This window comes from Barbus barbus, assembly GCF_936440315.1.
Source record: "Barbus barbus genome assembly, chromosome: 33".
Lineage (NCBI taxonomy): Eukaryota > Metazoa > Chordata > Actinopteri > Cypriniformes > Cyprinidae > Barbus > Barbus barbus.
This window is the reverse complement of record NC_136761.1, coordinates 28,918,046-28,942,483: the sequence shown is the minus strand read 5'-3', so window position 1 is coordinate 28,942,483 and position 24,438 is coordinate 28,918,046. Positions and strand designations below refer to the sequence as shown.

The window sequence follows — 24,438 nt, the reverse complement described above, 5'->3', positions numbered from 1 at the left end:
ACACACACGCTCACACTCGCATACGCACACACTCACACACTCACACTCACACTCGCACACGCACACACTCACACTCGCATACGCACACACTCACACTCACACACTCACACGCACACTCACACGCTCACACTCGCATACGCACACACTCACACTCACACACTCACACGCACACTCACACGCTCACACTCGCATACGCACACACTCACACACACACACACACACACAAGCCTGCATTATAAGAACAGTTTCTTCAAACCAGAAAAAAATATGGTTTATAGGGACTATGCTTTCGTTTTATAGTAGAGCTTTCAAATAAAAATTGAAATGCTTTAAAAAAATCAGGGCATCAAAACTCAAAATATATTTTTTATTCATCATTTATAAAACAAGATGATTTACAAGGACATATGTTACAATATAACCTCATTAGAATATAACCAATACACACAAACATGACAACACCTTGCACTACAGAGACAGAAGGGTTTACTAGGACTGAGAAATCATAATAATAAACTACGTATAATTCTATATTATATAAACAATAATAAAATCGTTTGATATAATGAAACAATTTTAAATTTATATCTGCAGTTCAAACGGTCTATTTATATGCATTTAATGCCATAGCAAAAACTTTTATTTGCAGTTTAGACTGCAGATAAGTTTGGTTTGAAATTGTCAAAAAACAAAAAAAATATTGCTTTATCATGCTGTGAATGATCTCACACAGCGTGAATAGCTCCATAGGGACCTAGTCTTTTAATTCAAGAGTGTCACCTCATCATATAGTTGTGCTGCTTAATCAGACTCAGTGTGGAAGGGCCTTAAGAACTGCCTACTGAATGCCTAGAGAAATACAATGTGCGTCTCCTTTAGTTAGACTCGAGTGCAGTATAAAACAACACATTCACAATGAATCCTGCTGAAGACAGATGAAGACAGACTCACTCAAACACTGATTACAGGGAAGAAACAATTCCTCCTGATTAAAGAGGCATCTGAGTGATGGAAACATCCATTTTGGATTTACTACCGAGCCGCATAATGCGTTTTCTTTAACCGATTTCTGAGAGAAACACCGTGAAACCTTGCACGTTAGTTCATATTCCCCATCTGCTTCACTGTCGATATTGTCCGCATAATCATCAGTAAAGTGTTCTGAGATCTGAGGTCTTGTATCACTGTATTAGTTCTTGTATCACTGAGGCGGTTACGCGTCATCGGGGAATCCTGGAGTGTGACGGGGAACCCCAGTATTAAAAATAATCAAAACTTCTACTTAGAGCTTGCTCCATTTCTGCAAATCAGTTTTTGTGAATGAATGGCCTTCATCAACAGCTGATTGCGCCACCTGCTGGTGAGCGGCTGACATCAGCTGGAGATCATGCATCGGTGCTCTACTGCTATTCCTGCGGGTCCCGGATGTGCAACGCCGAATTTTCTGCCGAATTTTCTGCCGAATTTTAACCACTGAATTTGTGGCAGCGAATTTGGAAAGTGAAATAAAATGACCAAAATTTGCCTGTCGAATATTACACATCGTATTTTTAAACAGATTGAATATTTTGGAAGTGAATTCTGTAAGGTGAATATGAATTATTGAATTTTGAATTATGAAAATGTGTGTCAAATATTTTGAATTGAAATATTCACTGCTTAAATAAACAACTATGTTAAATTTCAGGACCTAAAAATGCAAGCCCTAGAAATACAAGGCATTAAAATGCAAGCACTGTTAATTGCAATGCATCTTTTTTTCGATTTGTGGAATTCAGCATGCTTTATGTTTCAAAAACTATTGTCATTATTCTGCTTCCATAATCGAGGTCGATCTGGGTGATGGGCATGAAACTCAGTGATGAGAGCTGGGTCCAAGATATCATAACAAATGTATATAACACATATTTTAGCATGTTATTGTATCTGCTGCCATAATAATAGCCCATTTCAAAATATTTTTTTTATATTTTGAAATATAATTGCAATACAGCCTGAAGGAATAACAACCAATAGAACAAAAGACAAGAAACCAGAAATAAAATCACACATTAGCCCTTGTAAATGTTGAAAATATCTCACTGTTAGATTGTGCCAACATCCTGATGACTACAACAAAAACATATGATCAAATCTCCACAACAAAAATACCAGATCCTGTCAGTAGACATTAATTTGATCTGAGACCCAAAACTGTATTAACACATATTCTTCAGTCAGCCTGAGAGGTTAATAGAGGAATCTAGAGAATAGCAGAAAGTAAAAGATACATGATGATAAAATGAGCAAGATTTACTGAATAAGCTCAAAGCATTATGGGTAGAATCTCTCGTCAGTCTATTCTGATTCATTAATACAGTTTCACTGATGATCCATATGCAGCATAAAACCCAGCATAGAGGGTCTGAGTGAATGTGGTCTGGACTGTGTGGATGAGGCTCATTGTGTCAGAGACGCTGTAGAAGGACAGAGTTCCTGCTCTGTGATCCACAAACACTCCTATTCTCCTGCCGATAGACTCTACAGGGAGGCTAGTCTGTATGTTATTGTGTCCAAATGAGCAACTGGAGGGAGTACAGTACAAACTCCAGGACTGATCATTAGATCCAAACACACACTCAACACCCCGTCCCTTCCTGCTGATGCTCTTATATGACACTGATATACACACACCAAACCCACTCCACTCCAGCTCCCAGTAACTGCGTCCACACACACTCTCTCTACACAAAACCTGAAGATAATAATCAAATCTGTCTGGATGATCAGGATACGGCTGCTCTGAGTCAGTGTAAGTAATCACTCTGTTGTTCTCGGACAAACAGAGGTAATTATTCACTGTGTTCAGATCCAGAGTGAGCTGATGGGAATCTGATGGAGATAAAATTATTATGAATCTGTTTGATCTTTTCATGTAGATGAACTCTTCATGTTCAGTGTATCATCAGTGGCTCAGTACAGATGACCAGATATCTGTGCTAATCATCATTTACATCAATTATAAAACTCTTCTTTCTCCTTCTACACGAAGAACATGAACACACTCAGTGAGTTTTTCTGCTTGTTTTCTTTCTGACTTACATTGTAGGAAGTGGTTCCTGGTCCTGGGAACAATGTTGGTGAATGTGACTGTGGAAATCAACAGACATGAACAGTGTGATTCTCATGATCCTGCATCCATTCCTAACACATTTCTAATATGATGTTCTCCATGATATGAGATGATGATGATGGACTGGTTTCTGAGAGCAGATGAATCTCCAGGACTTTACCTCTGTCTGAGATCTTCTTGAGCTCCTCTTTGCAGAAATCCTCCAGTTTGTCTCTCAGCTGATGGACAGATTCTCTCAGATCATCAAAAGAGACGAGAGAACTGAAGAGATCATTTATGTCTGTAGATTCAGGAGGAGCTGAGAGAGACTGGAAACTCTACAGAAAACAGAGATCAAAACTCATCAGCTCCACACTTCACCCAATAACCTGCTCCAACATCAGATGTGTGTGGCTCTTGTTGACTTGACTGATGTTTAGTAACTCACCTCAATCCAGCACTTTCACAGCATCAGCTTCATTCTTCTCATATTCATTATATCACATTAGAACTACAGATTTTAGTGTTTGCCACTTACACTCTGTGTGAATATTCTAGGAAATAGTTTGGATAATAAAACATCTGCTAAGAATATAAATGTCCATCTAATAGCTCAAGCACATTAATAGAGCTTCATTGTAGGGTTGAGTAGTTTTGTCAGGAAAAGCAGCTCAAAGGCTACGATTAAAGTAAGGTAAGGTATACTTTATTGTCCCCACAGGGAAATTTGTCTTGGGCTCCAAAAACAGCCACTGCATCACCACATTTAAACAATAGATAACACGCATAAATAAACAACCATCTCAATAAAACATTGATAAAACATTAAAAAAATAAAATAATAAATTAATAATCACATGCTACTGTTTAGTGCCATAGTTGCTGAAGGAATTAATGAATTCTTAAAATTATTATGTTTACACCTCGGAATTCTAAATCTCCTTCCTGATGGTAACATTTCAAATTCTGGTTTCAAAATGTGCGTTGTATCATTTAAGATTAGACTGACCATTATTTATAATGAGAATTACAAATGTAACTGCAATTCTATGAGTTCTGAATGACCGCCAAAGGCAGTGCTTCACACTGGATGTTACCTCATTGCAGATGCACAGGTCAAGTCTAATACAAACAAAGTGCCTTCTGACCAGGATGACTCGGGGTCCTCCCCTATTTACATTTACATTTAGTCATTTGGCAGATGCTTTTATCCAAAGCGACTTACAATTGGGGAATACAAAAAGCGATTCATCTTGAAGAGGCAATCAGACAAGTGCTCGTAACACCAAGTCTCAGTCATTGTTCAAATAAGTATAAGCTAGCAAGGGAAGGAGAGAAAGATAGAAAGATAGAGGGAAAGATTAAGGGTGTTTTTTTTTTTTTTTTAGGATGAAGTCAAGTAGTGGCCCCTGCATATTTAACCTCGTGACTTCTTGCAGACTGTCCCTACAGAATCTTCTTGCCCTGACTCTGAGTGACAGAAAGCTCCGGCGGTCATCTAGAACTCATAGAACCGCAGTTACATTCGTAATTCTTGTTCAATTTCGTTCTTTCTGACTGCCAGAGAAAGTGCTTCACACTGGATGTTTTATAACCACAAGGTCACGAGGAGGCCCGGTTTACCTCTAAGAAGTTGAGGGTCCCAATAGGACAGCTGTTTCAAAAGTATCCAATGCAACCACATTAATCCTGTAATATCGGGAAAATGTGTTCGTAGATGACCATGTAGCTGCCACACAGATGTCACTTAAGGGGACACCTTTTAGTGCTGCCCAAGACATTGAAATGTTTCTTGTTGAATGACATCTCACTCCCGATGGCAATGGACACCCACTAGACTTATAAGCATGGGTGATAACCTCCACGAGCCAAAATGTGAGAACGTTGCGCACATCCCACAAACCCAAATAGGGCTCAGGTGCAGGACAAAAAAATTCTAATTATAGCAAAGAAACAAACGTAATGTTATGTAATGTGCTATAGCAATAAAGTATATATTTTTATGGAGCAGTCAATTCAGTGTGTGGACATTACATTCGATTCTTTGTGATAACCTCCACTACCCAATGTTACAATGTCTGCTTTGAGAGGGCCTGACCTTTCCTCTGCCCCCCAAAGCAGAGAAAAAGTTGGTCCGATTGCCGAAAATCTTCTGTGGCCATGAGGTAGCCACGGAGAGCCCTTACCGGGCACAAGAGTCTGCGTCCACTTCGTCCACTGCATCCTACCTTGGAGGATTAAATACTGCCAGCTCAATAGCCTGATTTCTAAACAGGGCAAAGAGCCACTTGGGGAGAAATGCTGGGTTTGGCCACAACTTCACCACCGAACCAGTAGTGAAGGACGCAGTCACTGTGCACTTCTAAGGAATTGAGTAACCAAGGCATGAGATCCCAATGGCTGCCCATCTATTTGTACATGATGTGCTGAAATTGCAGCTACATAAACTCTTAAACTGCCAGATTATCTTCCAGCAGAGATTGCAATAAACGTAACACCAAGGGGATGTCAAATCTGACTTCCCAAGTAGTGGAAGAGAAGGCTCCAGGGCTCCCCTTCTAAGAGCCTGTACATCATTGGATACCAGGGTCTCCCTGGCCAGTTCGGTGCCACTAGCAGTTTCCTGTGGGATCCCTGAAGGACTCTGTGAACAGTTGATAAGATCAATGGAATCGGGGGAAAGGCATACAGTAACTGATCTGGCCAGTCGTGAGCTAGAGCATCCTGCTCCAGAGGACTGGATTCTTTAGCTAGTGAAAACCAGAGAGGGCACTGAGTCGACGTTGCTGAGGCCAAGAGATCTACTTCTGCTCTGCCAAACTGCTGCCATATCATCTCCACCATCTCTGGGTTGAGAGTCCACTCCCCCGATGGAGGTCTGTGGCATGACAAGAAATCTGCCACTACATTTGTCACTCCTGGGATGTGCATGGCTCTGATACTCGCAAACTGAGGGAAGGGCCAGGTCAACAGCTCCTGTGATACTTGAATAGACTGGCTGGATTTCGTGCCCCTTTGATGGTTGATGTGATAAATCACCAATGTATTGTCTGACCTGACAAGAACATGGCTGTCTTACAGATTCAGTGCAAAGTGCTGCAGTGCCATAACACTGCTCGTAGTTCCAGGGTGTTTATATTCTCCCCTCTTTGCCAGGAATCTCATTGCCCTCTGATCACTCTTTTGTAGTGAACCAGTGCTGTTACCTGTCTGCGTGGAGAACATCAGTCACGCGCAATATGCAAAATGGAAGTATCTTCAGAAACTTGTTGAGGGAACAAATGTTGAGTATAGGTCTTACCCCACCGTCTTTTTTTGGAATTATGAAGTATATTGAGTAGAACCCACCGAGCCGTTCTGACCACTTTACTGGTTCGATGGCACCCTTCTCTAGGAGTTGACCCCCTTTAAAGAGGGAGGCTGCTGTCGGAACTGCAGCTTGTACCCTTGAGTTAAAGTTGCTATCACCCATGGGTCTGAAGTTGTTGTTTCCCAGTAACTGAGCTGCTGATGAGAAAAACGTCCAATGGGTGGCTGCAGACATTCAGGTCCTGCGTCCCTGGCCTTTAGCATTCCTGGGGGAATGCTAGGCAGGCGCTCTGCCGTTTGGGGCCTGAAATGACTGCCGTCCCCATCCAGTTGCTGAACTGATCGTTCTACTCTAAGAGACCGCTCCAAATGCTGAGGCTGGCTCCTAAAACTATCAGCTGGGTCTGCTGAAAACTGAGAATGCGCCAATTCATGGCCCCTAGGGGGCTGTCTGTACTGTAAGCAAGATGGTAGAACTCTCCTCAGGTCTGCAAACTGCTGTCTGGTCTGATTCGCCTGGAAACTGCACTCTTGTGTCTGTTGTGCAGCTGGGCCAAAGAGTTGTCCAGGGATAAGAAGTGTATAATGCCTGTATAAGAAGATCATCCGTAATCTGACATCGAGGTCGAGGGCAATGGACATTAGGCCTCAAAACCTTCTGGAGAGAGAACAAAAGAGACAATAATTGGATCAACCTTAGGCATCTAACACAGGCCAAAAGTGTCTGCATCTTGCTTCACAGCCTAAGCTCTGCTTCAGTGGGGATTTCCTTAAGACTGCAAGGGAATCTCGGCTTCCCCTATAATGTCAAAAAATTAATGGTCAAATATGTACTATTGGGTTAACATTTTATTGACTAAAAATGCGTTAGAACAAGACGAAGACGAGTTTGTTCAGACTCGATTTCCTTCTCATACATTCCTGTAGCATCACAGTGTATTTCCCTGTTGAAGCCTAGCATCCATTGACTTCAATGAGGCTGGTTTGGACAGTTTTTTTCAGTGCTTCGAAACTAGATGGTCATTGGATAAATGCTGAGATTATGTCCCACCCACGGACGCTCAGCGTCTCTGGGGGTGAATGGAGTGGGATGGCCTGGACTCCAGGCTTCTGCATGATGATTGGAGGGTCTGTCGAAAGACTGCATCTCCTTTTGATTGACAGCGATTTTGTACTATAAAAAGTCACTGACGCTGAAGCTATTTGAGCTCAGTCCCACAGTGGATTTTGCAAGTGTAGTCGAAAGACAAACTGCTGCAACCTATTTCTTGGTATTCGCTTGGTGAAATTGCAAGCAAATTTTCATCATACATTTCACACAATTATACACCACATTCCTTGTTTCAATTTAACCTAATTCCCACATTTCCTCCGTCGAGTTTAATATCTTTTTTTTTAGAAAGTTTGTTCATTCATTCATTCATACAGTAGGCTAGGCTAGCGTCGTAGGGGGGAACTAGCCAGCTAGAAAACTGCACACGATGGCAGACAGTGGTAATATTGTCGACCTGATTTTGGCGAAGCCATTTGAAAGTCTTCCTTACGAGGAGAAACTTAGAATTAAACAGCAGGGCAGATCAACACCTAAGATTGATTTAGTGCAAAAGATAGGGAAAAGTAACAGGTCTTTTCAGCTCTCCTGGTATGACAAAGTTAGCTGGCTGACTGGAAGTGCTGTAACAAAGAAAATGCACTGCTGGCCATGCCTCTTGATGAAACCATCTCACGGATGTGTTGTTTGGTCAAAGGTGGGGTTTCAGGTGTAGAAAGGAGCTTCTCCTGTTTAAAGCGGCTCAAGTCCTACACCCGTAACACAATGGGCCAAGGCCGTTTAAGCAGCCTAGCTCTGCTGGCCATTGAGAGGACACTGGTCAAGTCACTGGAAAAGATGCCTAGTTGGTAAGACAGGGTCATAGAGCATTTTCTTGAAAAGGGAATAAGTAGGGAACAATTTTAATGATGTAGGCCGAAAATGAGCTTCCCCTCTTCGAAAGACCAGCAGCCACTACCGCTCTGCTTGCACTAGTGTGGTGCACAAGTGATTTTGGGTTTAACATCAATCAATCTTTCGATGGTGGAATGGTAAGAAGAGATGGTTGAGCCAAACCTCTGAAAAAAGCACTAGTAGAGGCTGCTGCTGCCAGGGCTGCAGACCTAGGCAAGCTAATGCAGCCCAAAGAGCCCGCTTCACCACTTCCTGCTCTGACTGTGGACCCTCTACAGATCCCCGATCAGTATCCTGGGATTCCTCATAATAGACCTGGGACTGAATCTCTGAAGTAATCTCCCTTTCTTCATCCTCATAGGACTGACTATAAGAAGCGGTAACCGACATGACATCCTGCTCAGAAATGGGTGATTCCAAAGTTAGGGCTTTGCCTGAAGAAACTCGTTTCTCAGACGTTTGCAAATTCACAAGCAAGGACTTAATCTGAGCAAACTCCGCAGTCAACACATCCACCTTCTTGGCTAAGTGATCTTCCTTAGATCGTTTAGCAGCCCACGTTGCTTCAGAATGTTTACGTTTAGCTGCCGATTTATGTGGTGGTGGTGTTGATAGCGATCCCTGAAGTATTTTCCTCTCCCAAGACATAACTCTGCAGTTTCATGCAGGCATTGTTTCAGGTGTTCCAAGCCTAAACAGGAAGGGCAGTAGCCCATCATCCTTCTGCAGAGTGGGTATGCACAATGTGCAGGCATAAGATATTTTTCCATCCTAGCCCAGATAAAATTCCTGTAAGCCGAGCGAAAACACTCTCTCACTATATTCAAAAGAGCCTTTTCACTGGACTATTCCAGATCATTGTCACAGAATGGCCCGTCTTCCCCGTCACTCATCACTGTCACCTGTTTATCTTCAATCATCACCCGCACCTGCACCTCATCAATCTCCAATCACCACACTCATAAAAGCACTTCCCTCAGCTCACTTCATCGTCCGATCTTAAAGTAACATGCTGCAAGTTGTTGTGACTACAAGGACTGACCTCTTACGAAGCTACTGGCTGAGTATACTACCTGAAATTCCCTACCTGTCTTACTTACCTTCTGCCCTGTTCCTCTTCATCCTCTTCGCTCTCAGGATCCAGCTCCTGGTGAACGCCGTCTTCCCTGAGCTCTCTGATACTCCAGTTAACCACGGACCTGCAAAGAAAGAAGGGACTGTTAGAATCCTGACGATCTATCACCATACTCACGAAGAATCACCACTCACCTATTTCCACGTCGTCCACCTTTGCTGTGTGTTCACCCACTCTGTAAATAAACCTTGTCACTTGAACCACTTACCTTTGTGTCCTGCAGTTCCGTTACAATCATACACACATATATATATATATATATATAATAGCCTATATGCTATACACACACAATGTGAATAACAATCTGTGTGTAAATAAATATATATGTATCCTTAATGTTAACGTATATAATATACACACCTAATATATGAATGCACGCACTCACAGAGCATTTAGTAGAATCACTGATAGATTCACACAGATACCGAACAGAGCGCACCCACTCTTAATACCCACTCTTCTACTGCTGTGAGATTGTACAATACAATCCGGCAGCGTCACAGAGTGAAAACACTCTCTCTAGCCACCAAACAATGCCGGGAAAAACAAAAACAAACCCCGAGCATTAACGTACCAAACTCATCACACTGTTTTCCGATGAATTCAACTGAATCCGATGCAGCCTCTGGAGGACACGCAGTCGCGAAACACCAACAGTGTTTCCAAGTGTCTTCCTTTAATATTCTCCGACCTGTAATACATGCACATGAGAAGATTACAGGGTTAAATAGGGGAGGACCCCGAGTCATCCTGGTCACGAGGGACATTGTTTGTATTAGACTCGACCTGTGCATCTGTAACATCCAGTGTGAAGGACTGCCTCTGGTGGTCAGAAAGAATGAAATAGAACTTTAGGGGAGTTCGAGACACTGTTACTTCACACGGATCCTTAAGACACGTTTAGGTTTTCTTTGGTTTCAGTATGGTGACCCATACTCGGAATTCAACCCATCCAAGTGTACACACAGTAGTGAACATACACCTGTTACTTGAGCAGTGGGCAGCCAATGCTGCGGCGCCTGGGGAGCAGTTGGGGGTTCGGTGCCTTGCTCAAGGGTCTCACCTCAGTCGTGGTATTGAGGGTGGAGAGAGTGTTGGTTAATCACTCCCCCAACTACAATCCCTGCTGGACCTGAGACTCGAACCCACGACCTTCGGGTTACAACTCTCTATCCATTAGGCCACGACTGCCCTGGATCACCTGATCCAATTTTGATTTCACTGATGTAATAATTCAAAAGGAAAATGGATGTAATAAAGCTGAAATATTAGTGAAGTTTTGAACTGTTGGTGGTGCTAGTGGTGTTCGACAGCTAAATATATCCTCCAGACGAAAGAGCTGAGAGAAATGATTCCTAAGATATTTCCAGAGCTGAAAGCCATTTGTAAGCAGCATCTCTTTCAGAAGATGATGATCAGGGGGCTGTTCCATAAACCAAGATTAGAGTATAAGCCAGGCTTATTTCGGTTAGTCAGGCTTATTTTTGGTAGATTCGGTTTCATAAATCAAACTTAAAAAAGTTCAAACTCAGTTACCCCGGCAACTTATGCTGGCAAACTAACCTGGTCCGGAGCAGGCTAACTGTCAGGCTAAGCTGAGCTCCTCTAACTCTGACCAATAGGAACGCATCGATATTACCACTGACTCTCTCACATACAGTCAGTTTAATTTATTATCGGTCCAAAAATAAAAGTATACAGAAAATACACCTTAAATAATCAAATAAATAAAAAATAGGCTACAACCAACTGTATTTAATGTATTGTGCCCAAAATGTAGGCGAATGACATTTTAACATAGTTGCTACTTGTGCATGCAGTTGATCAGCAGTTTCTAGCCATGCAGCCTTTCTCTCTGAATATGACAGCTGTACCTTTTATGGTTATTAGAACATTAAAACATTACAATCTAAAATGGCTCTTTAAAGCATTAAAGCATAAAAACACAATCAAAAGTTAAAATCACTGAATTAAAAATGTAAATTTATAATAGAAATCAGAGTACATTTTAACTGATAAGAGGAACACACATTTAACTCATTTGAGCTAGTGATTAACAGTTGCTGCTATCATAAAAATACACTTATATGTAGTAAAATTCTATGTGTCACATTTAATGTCCAACAACAAATATTTTAGCAGAATGTATATTTTATTCAGATTTCTTGCGCTAGTATTCTATTCTGCTCTGTCTGTTTAGCGCGCATGCGCGCCGCAGCGCTCGTTCTCTCGCATAAGCCCCGCCCACTCCTGACAGCTAAATGGATATATTTGCATGGCTTTCTGACATTTACAGATGTAAAAATATACCTGTGACGTATCAGTTATGCACTGAGGAAAACACAATGTTTCAAATGCGTTAAACAGCACAAATATTCGCTGTTTGCTATGGTGGATCGATTTGATCCATGATCGACATTAAGGGCTGCTTCAGAATAAGCGTGTACGTCACATTATCCTGACTCACTGAACCTGGATAGCATTAGTCAGATTGCGTGAACTTGAATTGTCGTTTATGGAACCGCTTTAGTCCCGATTGATTTGTTATGTTAGTTCAAGTCAGGTTTTGGACTTTAATCCCCGCTTTTCTTAGCGTCTTTTATGGAACAGCCCCCTGATTAGAGTCTGACTGATGATTATATAATAAGACACTCATGAAATGTTTCTCTGTGAGTCTCGTGTCACAGCAGGATCTGCTCAAGTCCACTATGATGCTGTTCTTCTAGATCTGTGTTACCTGCAGGAACTGGATGTGATCCTGTGTGTGTGAAAGCTGCTTCAGCTTAGCGTCTCTCCTCCTCAGATCATTGAGCTCCTGCTTCAGTCGCTCCAGTCGTCCTTCAGCTCGACTCACTGCTTGCTTTTCCTGATCTCTGATCAGCCGTATCAGCTCAGAGCGGCGTCTCTCAATGGAGCGGATGAGCTCAGTAAAGATCCTCTCACTGTCCTTCACTGCTGTCTGTGCAGAGCGCTGTTAGGACACACAGTGATTCAGGCTTCAGTGAGTCTGAACTGAGACTGAGACAAACTTCTCTTCTTCTCCAGACTCACCTTATGAGACGCCACAGCCTCTCTCAGCTGCTGAAGATCTTTCTCTCTCTGCTGGATTCTCTGCTGGAGCGTCTTCTGCTTCTGCTTCAGCTGCTTCTGCAGGACAAACGAATGATAGTGAATGTCACAGAAAACTACTGGCACTAAATCATCATGTGAACAGATGAATCCAATAAACATAGGGTAAGGCAGTTTAAAAGGTTACTTATCAGAATCAGCTTTATTTGCCAAGTGTGCGCAAACACACAAGGAATTTGTTGTGATTTTTAAGAAGCTCATGGTATATACATGCATACATACATACATATCTGACATGAGAACAGAAACATTTAAATAAGACTTATTCACCTACATTTCACTGCTGGTTATACCCTGTATAATTGTGTATGTGACAAATAAAAATCTTGAATCTTGAATCTTGAATCTATATATACAGCTGTTTAGAAAAATATGCAGTACAAAGTACTAGGGAGAGAGTCAATAATTAGAGATGGGGAATGAATTACAGAACAGAGGTAATAATTTCTGTGTTAGTTGTTTAGGCTGGAGATGGCATGGGGGAAAAAAATGTTTTTATGCCTAGAAGTTCTAGTGCACAGAGATCTGTAGCGTCTGCCTGAGGGGAGAAGCACACACAGGTTGTGTCCAGGGTGAGAAGGGTCTGTGATGTTACCTGCCCATTTCTTCATTCTGGAGTAGCACAAGTCCTGAAGGCTGGGCAGGTGGACACCAATGATCCTTTCTGCTGATCTAACAGTCCGCTGCAGTCTTCTTATATCTGATTTGTTGGCTGACCCAAACCATACAGTTATAGAAGAGCACAGGACCGTCTCAGTAACAGCAGAGTAAAACTGTATCATGTGCGCCTGTGGCAGGTTGAACTTTTTCAGTTGACGAAGAAAGTACAATCTCTGCTGAGCCATTTTCACAATGGAGTCAATGTGATTGTCCCACTTCAGGTCCTGAGAGATGGTGGTGCCCAGGAACCTGAATGACTCCACTGCAGTCACAGTGCTGTTCATGATGGTGAGTGGGGGGAGAGCAGGGGGTTTTCTCCTGAAGTCCACTATCATCTCCACAGTTTTGAGCATGTTGAGCTCCAGGTTGCTGTGACTGCACCAGACAGCCAGCTCCTTAACCTCCTGTCTGTAAGCAGACTCGTCACCGTCCTGGATGAGGCTGATCAGTGTGGTGTCGCCTGCAAACTTCAGGAGCTTGGCAGAGGGGTCTTTAGAGGTGCAGTCGTTTGTGTAGAAGGAGAAGAGCAGTGGGGAGAGAACACAGCCCTGAGGAACTCCAGTGCTGATGGTGCAAGTGTTGGATGTGAGTTTTCCCAGCCTCACTAGCTGCTGCCTGTCTGTCAGGAAGCTGGTGATCCACTGACAGATGGAGGCGGGGATGGAGAGCTGTGTCAGTTTATTCTGAAGGGTGTCCGGAATGATGGTGTTGAAGGCAGAGCTGAAGTCCACAAACAGGATCCTCGCATAAGTTCCTGGTTTGTCCAGATGTTGGAGGATGAAGTGCAGTCCCATGTTAACTGCATCATCCACAGACCTGTTTGCTCGGTAAGCAAATGGCAGGGGGTCCAGCAAGGGACCAGTAAAGTCCTTCAGGTGAGCCAACACGAGCCTCTCAAATGACTTCATCACCACAGACATTAAAGCAACAGGTCTGTAGTCATTAAGTCCTGTGATTTTTGGTTTCTTGGGTACAGGGATGATGGTGGAGCGTTTGAAGTAGGAGGGGACTTCACACAACTCTAGTGATCTGTTGAAGATCAATGTGAAGATGGATGATAGCTGGACAGCACAGGCTTTGAGGCAGGCTGGAGAGACACCGTCTGGGCCTTTGGCTTTCCTTATCTTCTGTTTCCTGAAGACTTTGCTTACATCTTCTTCACAGATCGTGCTTACAGGCTGAGAAACAGTAGGTGGAGGGAGGGGGAAGGTGTTGATGGCTGTGTTGTGAGATGGTCAGAGTGGGTGTTCAAGATTCAAGATTCAAGATTCAAGAGTTTTATTTGTCACATACACAATTATACAGAGTATAACCAGCAGTGAAATGTAGGTCAGGTCCGCTCCAAGGACAGTGCAATTATAAAGAATACAAATATTAAGAAGAAGTACAAACATAAAATAAAATAAAAGATAAGATAAAATAAGATAAGATAAGATAAAAAATATAAATATAAATGTGCAGGTCAGTATGTTGTTGACAATTAGTAATGAGAGGAATGTGCAAAAAATAATGTGCAAAAAGTTGTACAGGGTATTTGAATAGCAGCAATATGAGGTAGAGAAAAATTATGAATAGCTTATTGATATGGTGATATTACATGGAGTCAAGTGATATTACACAGAGTTAGAGTTTAGGAGCCTGATGGCCTGGGGGAAGAAGCTCCTCCTAAGTCTCTCAGTTTTTGCCATCAGGCTACGGAAGCGCTTACCAGATGGAAGCAAAGTGAATAGATGGTTACCAGGGTGATTAGAGTGATGATTTTGACAGCTCTATTTTTGCAGCGTTTGAGGTAGATGTCCTGCAGAGAGGGGAGAGCAGACCCTGAGATGCGCTCAGCTAAGCGCACAACTCTCTGTAGTGCTTTGCAGTCCTGATTGGAGCTGTTTCCATACCACACTGAGATGCACTGAGTCAATACACTTTCTATGGTCCCTGAATAGAAAGTTTTCAGGATTGCTGGTGAGACCCTGAATTTCCTCAGCTGACGCATATGGTACAGTCTTTGCCTGGCTTTCTTAACCTGTGTTTGGATGTGTGTAGTCCAAGTCAGGTTCTCTGAGATGTTTACACCGAGGTACTTGAAGCTACTCACCCTCTCCACAGGGGTCCCACTGATCATAAGAGGAGTGTAGGGCTGCTGCTGTCTCTTCCTAAAGTCCATGATCAGCTCTTTAGTTTTTCTCACATTCAGAGAGAGACAGTTGTCCTGGCACCATGATGTGAGTCTCTCTACCTCATCCAAGTATGCGGTCTCATCGTTGTTGGAGATGAGGCCCAGAACCACAGTGTCATCAGCGAATTTGACAATAGATGTGGAGCTGTGAGAGGACACGCAGTCATGCGTGTAGAGAGAGTGGGGTGTCAGACCAGGCTTTTGCATTTCAAATCTACAATAAAACTTGTTCAAGTCTTCAGCCAGTTGTTGATTGGCCTGGGTGCTGGGGGGAGGGGTCTTGTAACTGGTGATGGCTTTCAGACGTTTCCACACTGATGTAGAAAGCTGTTTTTTTTTAGCTTTTCGGTGTAGTTTTTCTTTGCTACTCTTATCTCTCTATTCAGTATATTTTTGTACAAAGCTTTGTTCCCACTCCTGTGAGCATCCTCTTTGGCCTCGCGAAGCTGTTTGAGTCTTGTACTGAGCCAAGGTTTGTCGTTGTTAAATGTTAAATAAGTCCTGGTGGGTAGTACACACATGTCCTCACAGAAACCAATGTAGGATGTCAAAGTGTCAGTGAGCTCATCCAGATCAGTAGCTGCAGCCTCAAAAACACTCTGATCAGTGCAGTCGAAGCAGGCCTGTAAATCCTGCTCTGCTTCAACAGTCCATCTCTTTACAGTTTTTATTACAGGCTTAGCAGATTTAAGTTTCTGCCTGTAGGCTGGTAGAAGATGAACCAAACAGTGATCAGAGAGTCCCAGTGCTGCACGGGTGACAGAGTGATACGCATCCTTTAAAACAGTGTAGCAGTGGCCCAGTATATTGCTGTCCCTGGTGAGGCACGTGATGTGTTGTCTGTATTTAGGCAGTTCGCGGGTGAGATTAGCTTTATTAAAATCCCTGAGAATGATAATGAAAGAGTCCGGGCAACGCTGCTCTGTGTGTGTTGTAGCATTTGGACCAATCAGACACACAATTTTGCATTTGATTTAACAAATCAATTAGTTATTAGATTAACAAATGGCCACAGTATTTCTAACTGACTCGATCCTAATGATCTGAGTGGTCTGTTCGGTTTATATTCAGTGAGCATATCAGCAATATATTTCATTTCATGCAAAATAAAAGTGTTCTAAGGATCTTTAATAGTTTGTATATCAACGTCCAATCCGGTTCATTTGCAAATTACCATGCATGGAGACAAAGAGTTGTAAACTTTCCCTCCAAAAGTTCAAGTCACCATAGGCCCTTTGACTCCCAGAGGTGTAACCTCTATATCAGATAAAGCTCTCACTTCAGTGACGCCCCTGGCAGTCTGTGGTTTTGTTAGATCCTAAAGTTGAGCCAGTTGAGCCCTTACAATCTGACTTTGCTGCAGTTGGAATTGAACTGCTGGTTTGTTTGGCCAGAGAAGAACTGGCTTCCCCGACTGAGCCTGGTTTCTCCCAAGGTTTTTTTCTCCATTCTGTCACCGATGGAGTTTTGGTTCCTTGCCACTGACGCATCTGGCTTGCTTAGTTGGGGACACTTCATTTCCAGCGATATCGTCGACCTGATTGCAAAGACACTATTTAAACTAATCTGAGCTGGATGATGACATCACTGAATTCAATAATGAATTGCCTTTAACTGAAAATCTTTCTTTTTTTTATAATCTTTCATTTTACATTATTGACATACTATTTTCCTTTTTTGATATTGTGCAGTTGCTTTGACACAATTTACATTGTTAAAAGCGCTATATAAATAAAGGTGACTTGACTTGACTAAAGCCTGGTACACACCAAGCCGACGCCGACGAAAACAGACTGCGGGGTCGGCTCACGTCGGCAGCATCTGGGTCCAAAGTTGCCCTGACACACCAAGCCGACGCTTGACACTCGACGGTCAAGTAGCACGTCCGTTCTGCGCCTTTCTCACGCACTGGTTCGCCAGCTGAACAGCCAATCAAAATGATCAGATGGCCTGACTGACCAACGAGCTCCGACGCCGATACAACATGTCGAATCGGCCGAAAAAAGAGTGACGAGGACCAACTTCAGCTGATGGCGCGGAACACAATGAGAAAACTTAGTCGGTCGACGAACAAAAACTGCCCGACGGCCAACTGCCGGCTTGGTGTGTACCGGCCTTAAGAGGATGTGAGCTAGAACTTTTTCTGGACCCTCTAAGTTTTTGTGCCAGGGCTTGCGGCCTTGATTTTCCATTCAACAAAGTACCTCAGCAGATCTCTTTCTTAGCTCTTTTCCACTCTCTACCTGGAAAGAACATTTCTACCTCAGAACATCTTTGGAATTCATCACTCTTCAACCTGGAAGAACGTGATCAGGAATCCAAAACCTTGAAACCATTAAGACTTTCATCTGAGACTGCAGTCCGGACACTCGTCACAACCAAATGCATTGCAAGTATTGTAAATTTAACTAAACGAAACAGAGGTTTAGTATAAGTTATAGACCCCGTTATAAACGGTTTATAAATGGTTATAAATGGTTTTAATCAGGTGCTTAAATGACTTTTTCCATAACTGCATTCTCTGGTTTTCCTGACGGTTTCATCCATCAACTCTCATTTGCCCTTTCCCCATGTATGAATGATTGTACGTATGTATGTTTGTTTGTTTGTTAGACTAGTTTGCGTTAGTGTTTAGTTAATAAAAGTTGTGTGCACAAATTACATGAGTTTCTGGGTCTGCCTTGCAAATGAATGTCCCTTTACGATTTTGACCCTTACAACATGCTCTAATGTATTAATACTTAAGAAAGTGTTTTCTGTGGCCAAGAAAATATCCTTTCTTAGAGTTGATATGAACTTGCACTGAATGATCACTGGACGGACAGATCAGTTGATGGCAATTTAATTCTGCTACAGTTATTAGTCAGCCGATATAAATAATTGTAATTAATCATAATTAATTGTAATTATTTATATACAATTCCCTTTTGAGCTATATAATTTGCTACAGTGTGATTTGTTCAGCCAACAGTTCTAGGGCGGGCTCATACGCGCATCAGGAGGAATGTACACACTCACCAGAATAAAAGAGGAAAACTCATGCGGCGAATAAAAAGGCTTGCAGTTAATAAAGAGAGCTTCCAGGTTTGGTCAGCACATCTTCTTTAAAACTGTCATGTCTGTAGACCAGCCTTCATTGATATAAAAACAATCCATCGCCTCGTGTTTTCCCCGACGACTCGGTGATGCGGTCTGCTCTGAACAGCTGAAAGCCCGCTAGATGTAGAGCGCTGTCCTGGATAGATCCGTTCAGCCAGAGTGTTCAGTTCAGAGTGATACTACTGACTGGTGCTGAACATGGCTGCTTCGGTTTGTTGCTCCTTGGTAATTTTTCTGTCCTGTCTTAAGCAACGTTTTTCCAATCAGCTTCACTAGAAACAAACTCTTGTACATAAGAAATAGCACACCAGATAACCTTTTGCCGACATTTGAACATTCGGACGCTTTACTGGACATTTTAGTTGGAGGAGCTGCGTTTCTATACTATGGAGCGATTTTTGTGCCAATATTTATCAAACAAATCCAATGTTTTGCAAATAAACACAATCTGCTTTGCAAAGAAAAACTCGACTTTCAATCAAACGCAAAGTGATTTTCAAATACAAAACTATTTGAGAGAAAATGCAGAGGTATGGACAAATATATGTATTGTGTGTTACAACTGTGAGACTCATTAGCCTTTTTATGAGGAAACTTGGCTTGAATTTCTCACAAATGCAACAGGCTGATTTTCTCACACGAGTGCAATTGAGCAACTTTCTTTTCCAAAACAGCAGATGGCGCTGTCGGTCAATTTATGCTAGTCTCCCGAGACCTGAAGCACCTCTTTAACTTTTCAGACCAATATGAGTGGGGAACAGGTGAGTTTCTGTCTTACTATTTCTATAATTAACCATTTAGATGTTTTCACAAAGCGACCCTACTACAGTGTCAGTGAAATTCACAACAAGTCTGTAAAGTTGTTATAGCTGAAACAGTTCTACTCTGCAATCATTGAGTCTGTCCTATGTTCTTCTATAACTGTTTGGTTTGGTTCAGCTACCAAAACAGACATCAGAAGACTACAACGGACAGTTAGGACTGCTGAGAGGATTATCGGTGCCCCTCTGCCCAGCCTCCAAGAACTTTACACCTCCAGAGTGAGGAAAAGGGCTGGTAAGATCACTCTGGACCCCTCACACCCAGCTCACTCTCTCTTTGTACTGTTGCCCTCTGGCCGGCGCTACAGATCACTGAGCACCAGAACAGCCAGACACAAGAACAGTTTTTTCCCCCAGGCCGTATCCCACCTGAACAACACATAACACACCCCGGTACTGTACATCTGTAAATAACCCATCAAACCTTCATCTGTACATAGGACACATGCACATTCACAGTTCTGTCTATGGTCATGTCTCTTTTCTGTATATTTTTATTTTTATTACTATTGTTATTCTTAATTATTGTATATTCTCTTCATTAGTGTTCTTTATCACCTTAATTATATGTTGTCTGCACTATGTTTGTACTTTCTGTACTGGAAGCTCCTAACACCAAGACAAATTCCTTGTGTGTGCAAACACACTTGGCAATAAAGCTCTTTCTGATTCTGATTCTGATTCTGAACATGATTGATTAGTTCAAAAATCAGGAGTGACATGGCTAAACATTTAACTAGGCAGTCTTTCCCTATAAAAACTGATCCATTCTCCGTACCTCTTATCCTCTGTTGGATCGCGGGATATAGAATATACATATATACTGATACAATTGTACAACATTCAAAACAATGCAGGGGTATAACAATATATTGTGACAATGCAAATGTATAATGTATAGCAACAATATTGTGTTCCAAAAATGAAAGTTTAGACAATTTAATTTAGTATCAGATATAGTAATATCACCCAAGAGGTCATTAATTATTAATAAAAAAATGAAAACAAATCACATTATTTAGTGCAATATCTAAAACTTTTTTTTTTTAAATGATGTAACTGTGCAATCATTTGTCTAAAATAATTACGTATTTTTTAGCTAAGCAAAACTATGAATATTTATTTTCTGGTGTCACTCTTGTCCTGTGAATTGGGGAGAAGGATCAAGTGATAGGATCACGCTGATATAATACTAAATTCATCATTTTAATAAGCAGTGGTTTAATAAACAGCGTGCTACACGGGTGAAGACACACTCTGGACAGCGAGGACTCTTCTAGGAGCGACTCAGATGACCAACGTTTGCATTTTAAACAGCCACTAATATAATTCCTGACCGTAGCCTTTTATTCTTAACTTCATGAGTTAAAATGTTGCTCGGCCGTATATAAAAAGATACATCATTTTAGTTGAATTTTTCCAAACAGGCTGTTGTCAGACTAAAATCTGCTGGTATATTGGTTGAAATATGAAATATCTCCTTACAGGCCACTTTTAGTTTGAAATGTTGTACAAGGCATGTATATTACTATATATAAACATGAATATGATAAACTATGATATCCCTTATGAAAATTAAAATTGTGTTTACTATAGTAAAAGTGTGGTAACCATGTGTTTTTTGCAGGTTACCATTTCAATATAGGCAGCTTTACTACAAATACCATGGTATTTATTTAGTAAAACCATGGCTAATTTTCGTAAGGGATATTAATGTTTAGATTATATTTTGGTACATTTATATAGCTGAATCACAATAAAGCTCACCTGAACTTAAACTAGTTTGATTATAATAGCCTATTTGTATAATTAGATTAGCCTACTCCTCTCAGTAGGTTGTCTATGTGTAGTTTTATACTTGTTTAAACTTTTACTGCAGAGGTATCCTACAGCATTTCTCTCCACTGTAGGCTGTGTTTCAACATATATACCGTAGAAGAAAGACAATAAATCTTACTTGACCTAACGTAAAAATAAAATTCAAAATGCTTTCATTTTTGGTCCACAATATTGTCGCTATCCACTATATATTTGCATTTTAGTATTACAATATATTGTGACATGATATATTGTTTTACCCCTGCATTGTTTTGAATGTTGAACAATTGTATCAATATATCTGTATATTCTATATCCCGCGATCCAACAGAGGATAAAAGGTACGGAGAATGGATCAGTTTTTATAGGGAAAGACTAGTTAAATGTTTAGCCATGTCACTCCTGATTTTTTAACTAATCAATCATGTTAACAACTTTACAGACTTGTTGTGAATTTCACTGACACTGTAGTAGGGTCGCTTTGTGAAAACATCTAAATGGTTAACTATAGATCTAGTAAGACAGAAACGCACCTGTTCCCCACTCATTTTGGTCTGAAAAGTTAAAGAGGTGCTTCAGGTCTCGGGAGACTAGCATAAATTGACCAACAGCGTCATCTGCTGTTTTGGAAAAGAAAGTTGCTCAATTGCTCGTGTGAGAAAATCTGCCCGCACTCATGTGAGAAAATCAAGCCAAGTTTCCTCATAAAAAGGCAAATGAGTCTCACAGTTATAACACACAATACATATTTGTCCATACCTCTGCATTTTCTCTCAAATAGAGTTTTGTATTTGAAAATCACTTTGTGTTTATTTGAAAGTCAAGTTTTTCTTTGCAAAGCAGATTGTGTTTATTTGCAAAACACTGGATTTGCATGATGAATATTGGCACAAAAATCGCTCCATAGTATACAAGCGCTCCAGGCGACGCAAGCGAGGGAAGTGCGCTGGTGTGCTTGTGAAATCCAGACAACATGGTTTAAGGATTCCGCTGCCGAGTATTCACCTGGTGAATCTCCGCTCCCTTGCAAATAAATCAGACGAACTACAACTCCTCACCCGCACAAAAAAGGACTTTTTAAACTTTATCTGATCTGATAAATTATGGTTGCAAGTTCAAACACCAGAATTGATAATCTGTTACAATCATCGTACATGAATTATGAAGATTAAAGGATTAGTTCACTTTTAAAAAAACTTTTGCTGATAATTTACTCACCCCCATGTCATCCAAGATGTCCATGTCTTTCTTTCTTCAGTCAAAAAGAAATTAAGGTTTTTGATGAAAACATTTCTCCATATAATGGACTTCAATGGGACCCAAACGGTTCAAGGTCCAAATGACAGTTTCAGTGCAGCTTCAAAGGGCTTTAAACGATACCAGACGATGAATAAGGGTCTTATCTAGCGAAACGATCAGTCATTTCAAAAATAAATAAAAAAGTTTAAGTTTTATAAGCACAAATGCTTGCCTTGCTCTGTTCTGATGCGCGTTCGTGACGTCACGTAATACGTAATTACGTGGAAAAGGTCACGGTTGACTTTTTTCGCTAGATAAGACCCTTATTCATCGTCTGGTATCGTTTAAAGCCCTTTGAAGCTGCACTGAAACTGTCATTTGGACCTTGAACCGTTTGGGTCCCAATGAAGTCCATTTTATGGAGAAATGTTTTCATCAAAAACCTTTATTTCTTTTCGACTGAAGAAAGAAAGACATGGACATCTTGGATGACATGGGGGTGAGTAAATTATCAGCAAAAGTTTTTTTAAAAGTGAACTAATCCTTTAAGGCTTGATTCACACTACAAGTGCAAATATTATAAAATGGAAACTGACACAGATGTAGAGCTTCATAGTGTTTCTGTGTTCTGTGTAATAAATCTGCTGCTCTGCACAGAAAACAAACAGACTGTTGGGTCACTGTACTTAGTTTTAACTTGATGTCTAGTTTTGAATACCTGTTTCTCTGTCCTCTGGTCTGCAGCTGGTATAATGTCATGGTTTTTATGATCATCCGTCATACACAGCACACATATACATTCCTGGTCAGTGCAACAGAAAACCTCAAGGATCTTCTTATGTTTCTGGCAGATCATCTCCTGCAGTCGTCCAGTGGCATCAGTCAGATTGTGTCTCTTTCCTTTAAACCAACTCTCATGTTGTTCGAGGTGATTCTGACAGTAAGAGTTCAGACACACCAGACAGGACTTGACAGCTTTGGATTTTCTTCCAGTACAGATGTCACACTGCACATCTCCAGCTCCAGCGTCACAGTCAGCAGAGAGTTTGGTCTTCTTCAGTTTCTCCACCACTTCAGCCAGCATGGTGTTTCTAGCTAAAGCAGGTCTTGGACTGAAGGTCTCTCTGCACTGAGGGCAGCTGTAGACTCTCATCTGATACTCCTGATCCCAGAAGCCTGTAATACATCTCTTACAGTAACTGTGTCCACAGGGAATGGCCACTGGATCCTCCAGGAGATCGAGACACACTGCACATTTGAAATCATCCTGAAAAACTCTCGCTTCTGCCATTTTACTGCATGAATAAAGAGACACAAACACACAACAGCTCAACTACACTTCAGTTTCTTTTTCTCTGAAATCAGGTGTTTCCTTTTTCCTGCTTCTGTGTTTGAGTCACGTGAGTAAAACAGGTGTGTCCGCGAGTCTGTAAAGTAGGTTCCTCATTACTGCTCGTGTAGAGTCTCTCTCTCTCTCTCTCTCTCTCTCTCACACACACACACACACACACTTACTCACTGTAAGAGCTATGTTCTGTTTTGGACAGGTCAGGAAGCAGACAGACTGGCTAAACCGACCGTCTGCTAGCCGCCTCACGTCACAGAAGTCAGTTAATTCTCAGCACATAGAGGCTCCTTCACCTAGATATCACACTATAGAGACTGTGTCTGTTCCCCGAACTAGAAAATACAGAAAACGTCCAAACCAAATTAAGAGTAACAATTTAATTGATGTTCAACAAATAAAAAATGTTTACAATACAGAGAAACAATTGATAAAGCTTGGCTTACTGAATATCAGGTCCCTTTCTACAAAAGCACTTTTTGTAAATGTGCTTTTGTACATTTACAACAGTAGCCGTTCAAAGTAGCCGTAGCAGTGAATGAAGAGGTATCATATCAATCACAAGTGCAGTATGGAGTACCTCAAGGCTCAGTACTAGGGCCGTTACTTTTCAAGCTTTACATGTTACCCTTGGGAGATATTATCAGGAGACATAGTGTTAGCTTTCACTGTTA

General features: G+C 41.4%; 1 protein-coding gene across 1 annotated transcript; it reads right to left on the bottom strand.

The window, feature by feature from the left end:
* Positions 1-354: 354 nt before the first annotated feature.
* LOC306853057 (tripartite motif-containing protein 16-like) lies at positions 355-23,776 on the bottom strand. Its single transcript, XM_079390227.1, has 6 exons — positions 23,138-23,776; positions 12,532-12,627; positions 12,218-12,451; positions 3,273-3,429; positions 3,082-3,129; positions 355-2,871 (listed from the first exon to the last, which is right to left on the bottom strand). The coding sequence occupies exons 1-6, from the start codon at positions 23,708-23,710 to the stop codon at positions 2,351-2,353; spliced, it is 1,629 nt and encodes a 542-aa protein (XP_079246353.1). The 5' UTR covers positions 23,711-23,776; the 3' UTR covers positions 355-2,350.
* Positions 23,777-24,438: the final 662 nt, after the last annotated feature.

Excerpts from the sequence above, each read along its gene's own strand:
- LOC306853057 (XM_079390227.1), bottom strand. The coding sequence starts at position 23,710 with ATGGCAGAAGCGAGAGTTTTTCAGGATGATTTCAAATGTGCAGTGTGT. Across the intron at positions 12,452-12,531 it reads AGGCTGTGGCGTCTCATAAG|CGCTCTGCACAGACAGCAGT; the intron begins GTGAGTCTGGAG and ends GTGTCCTAACAG. Across the intron at positions 2,872-3,081 it reads CAGGAACCACTTCCTACAAT|ATTCCCATCAGCTCACTCTG; the intron begins GTAAGTCAGAAA and ends TATCTCCATCAG.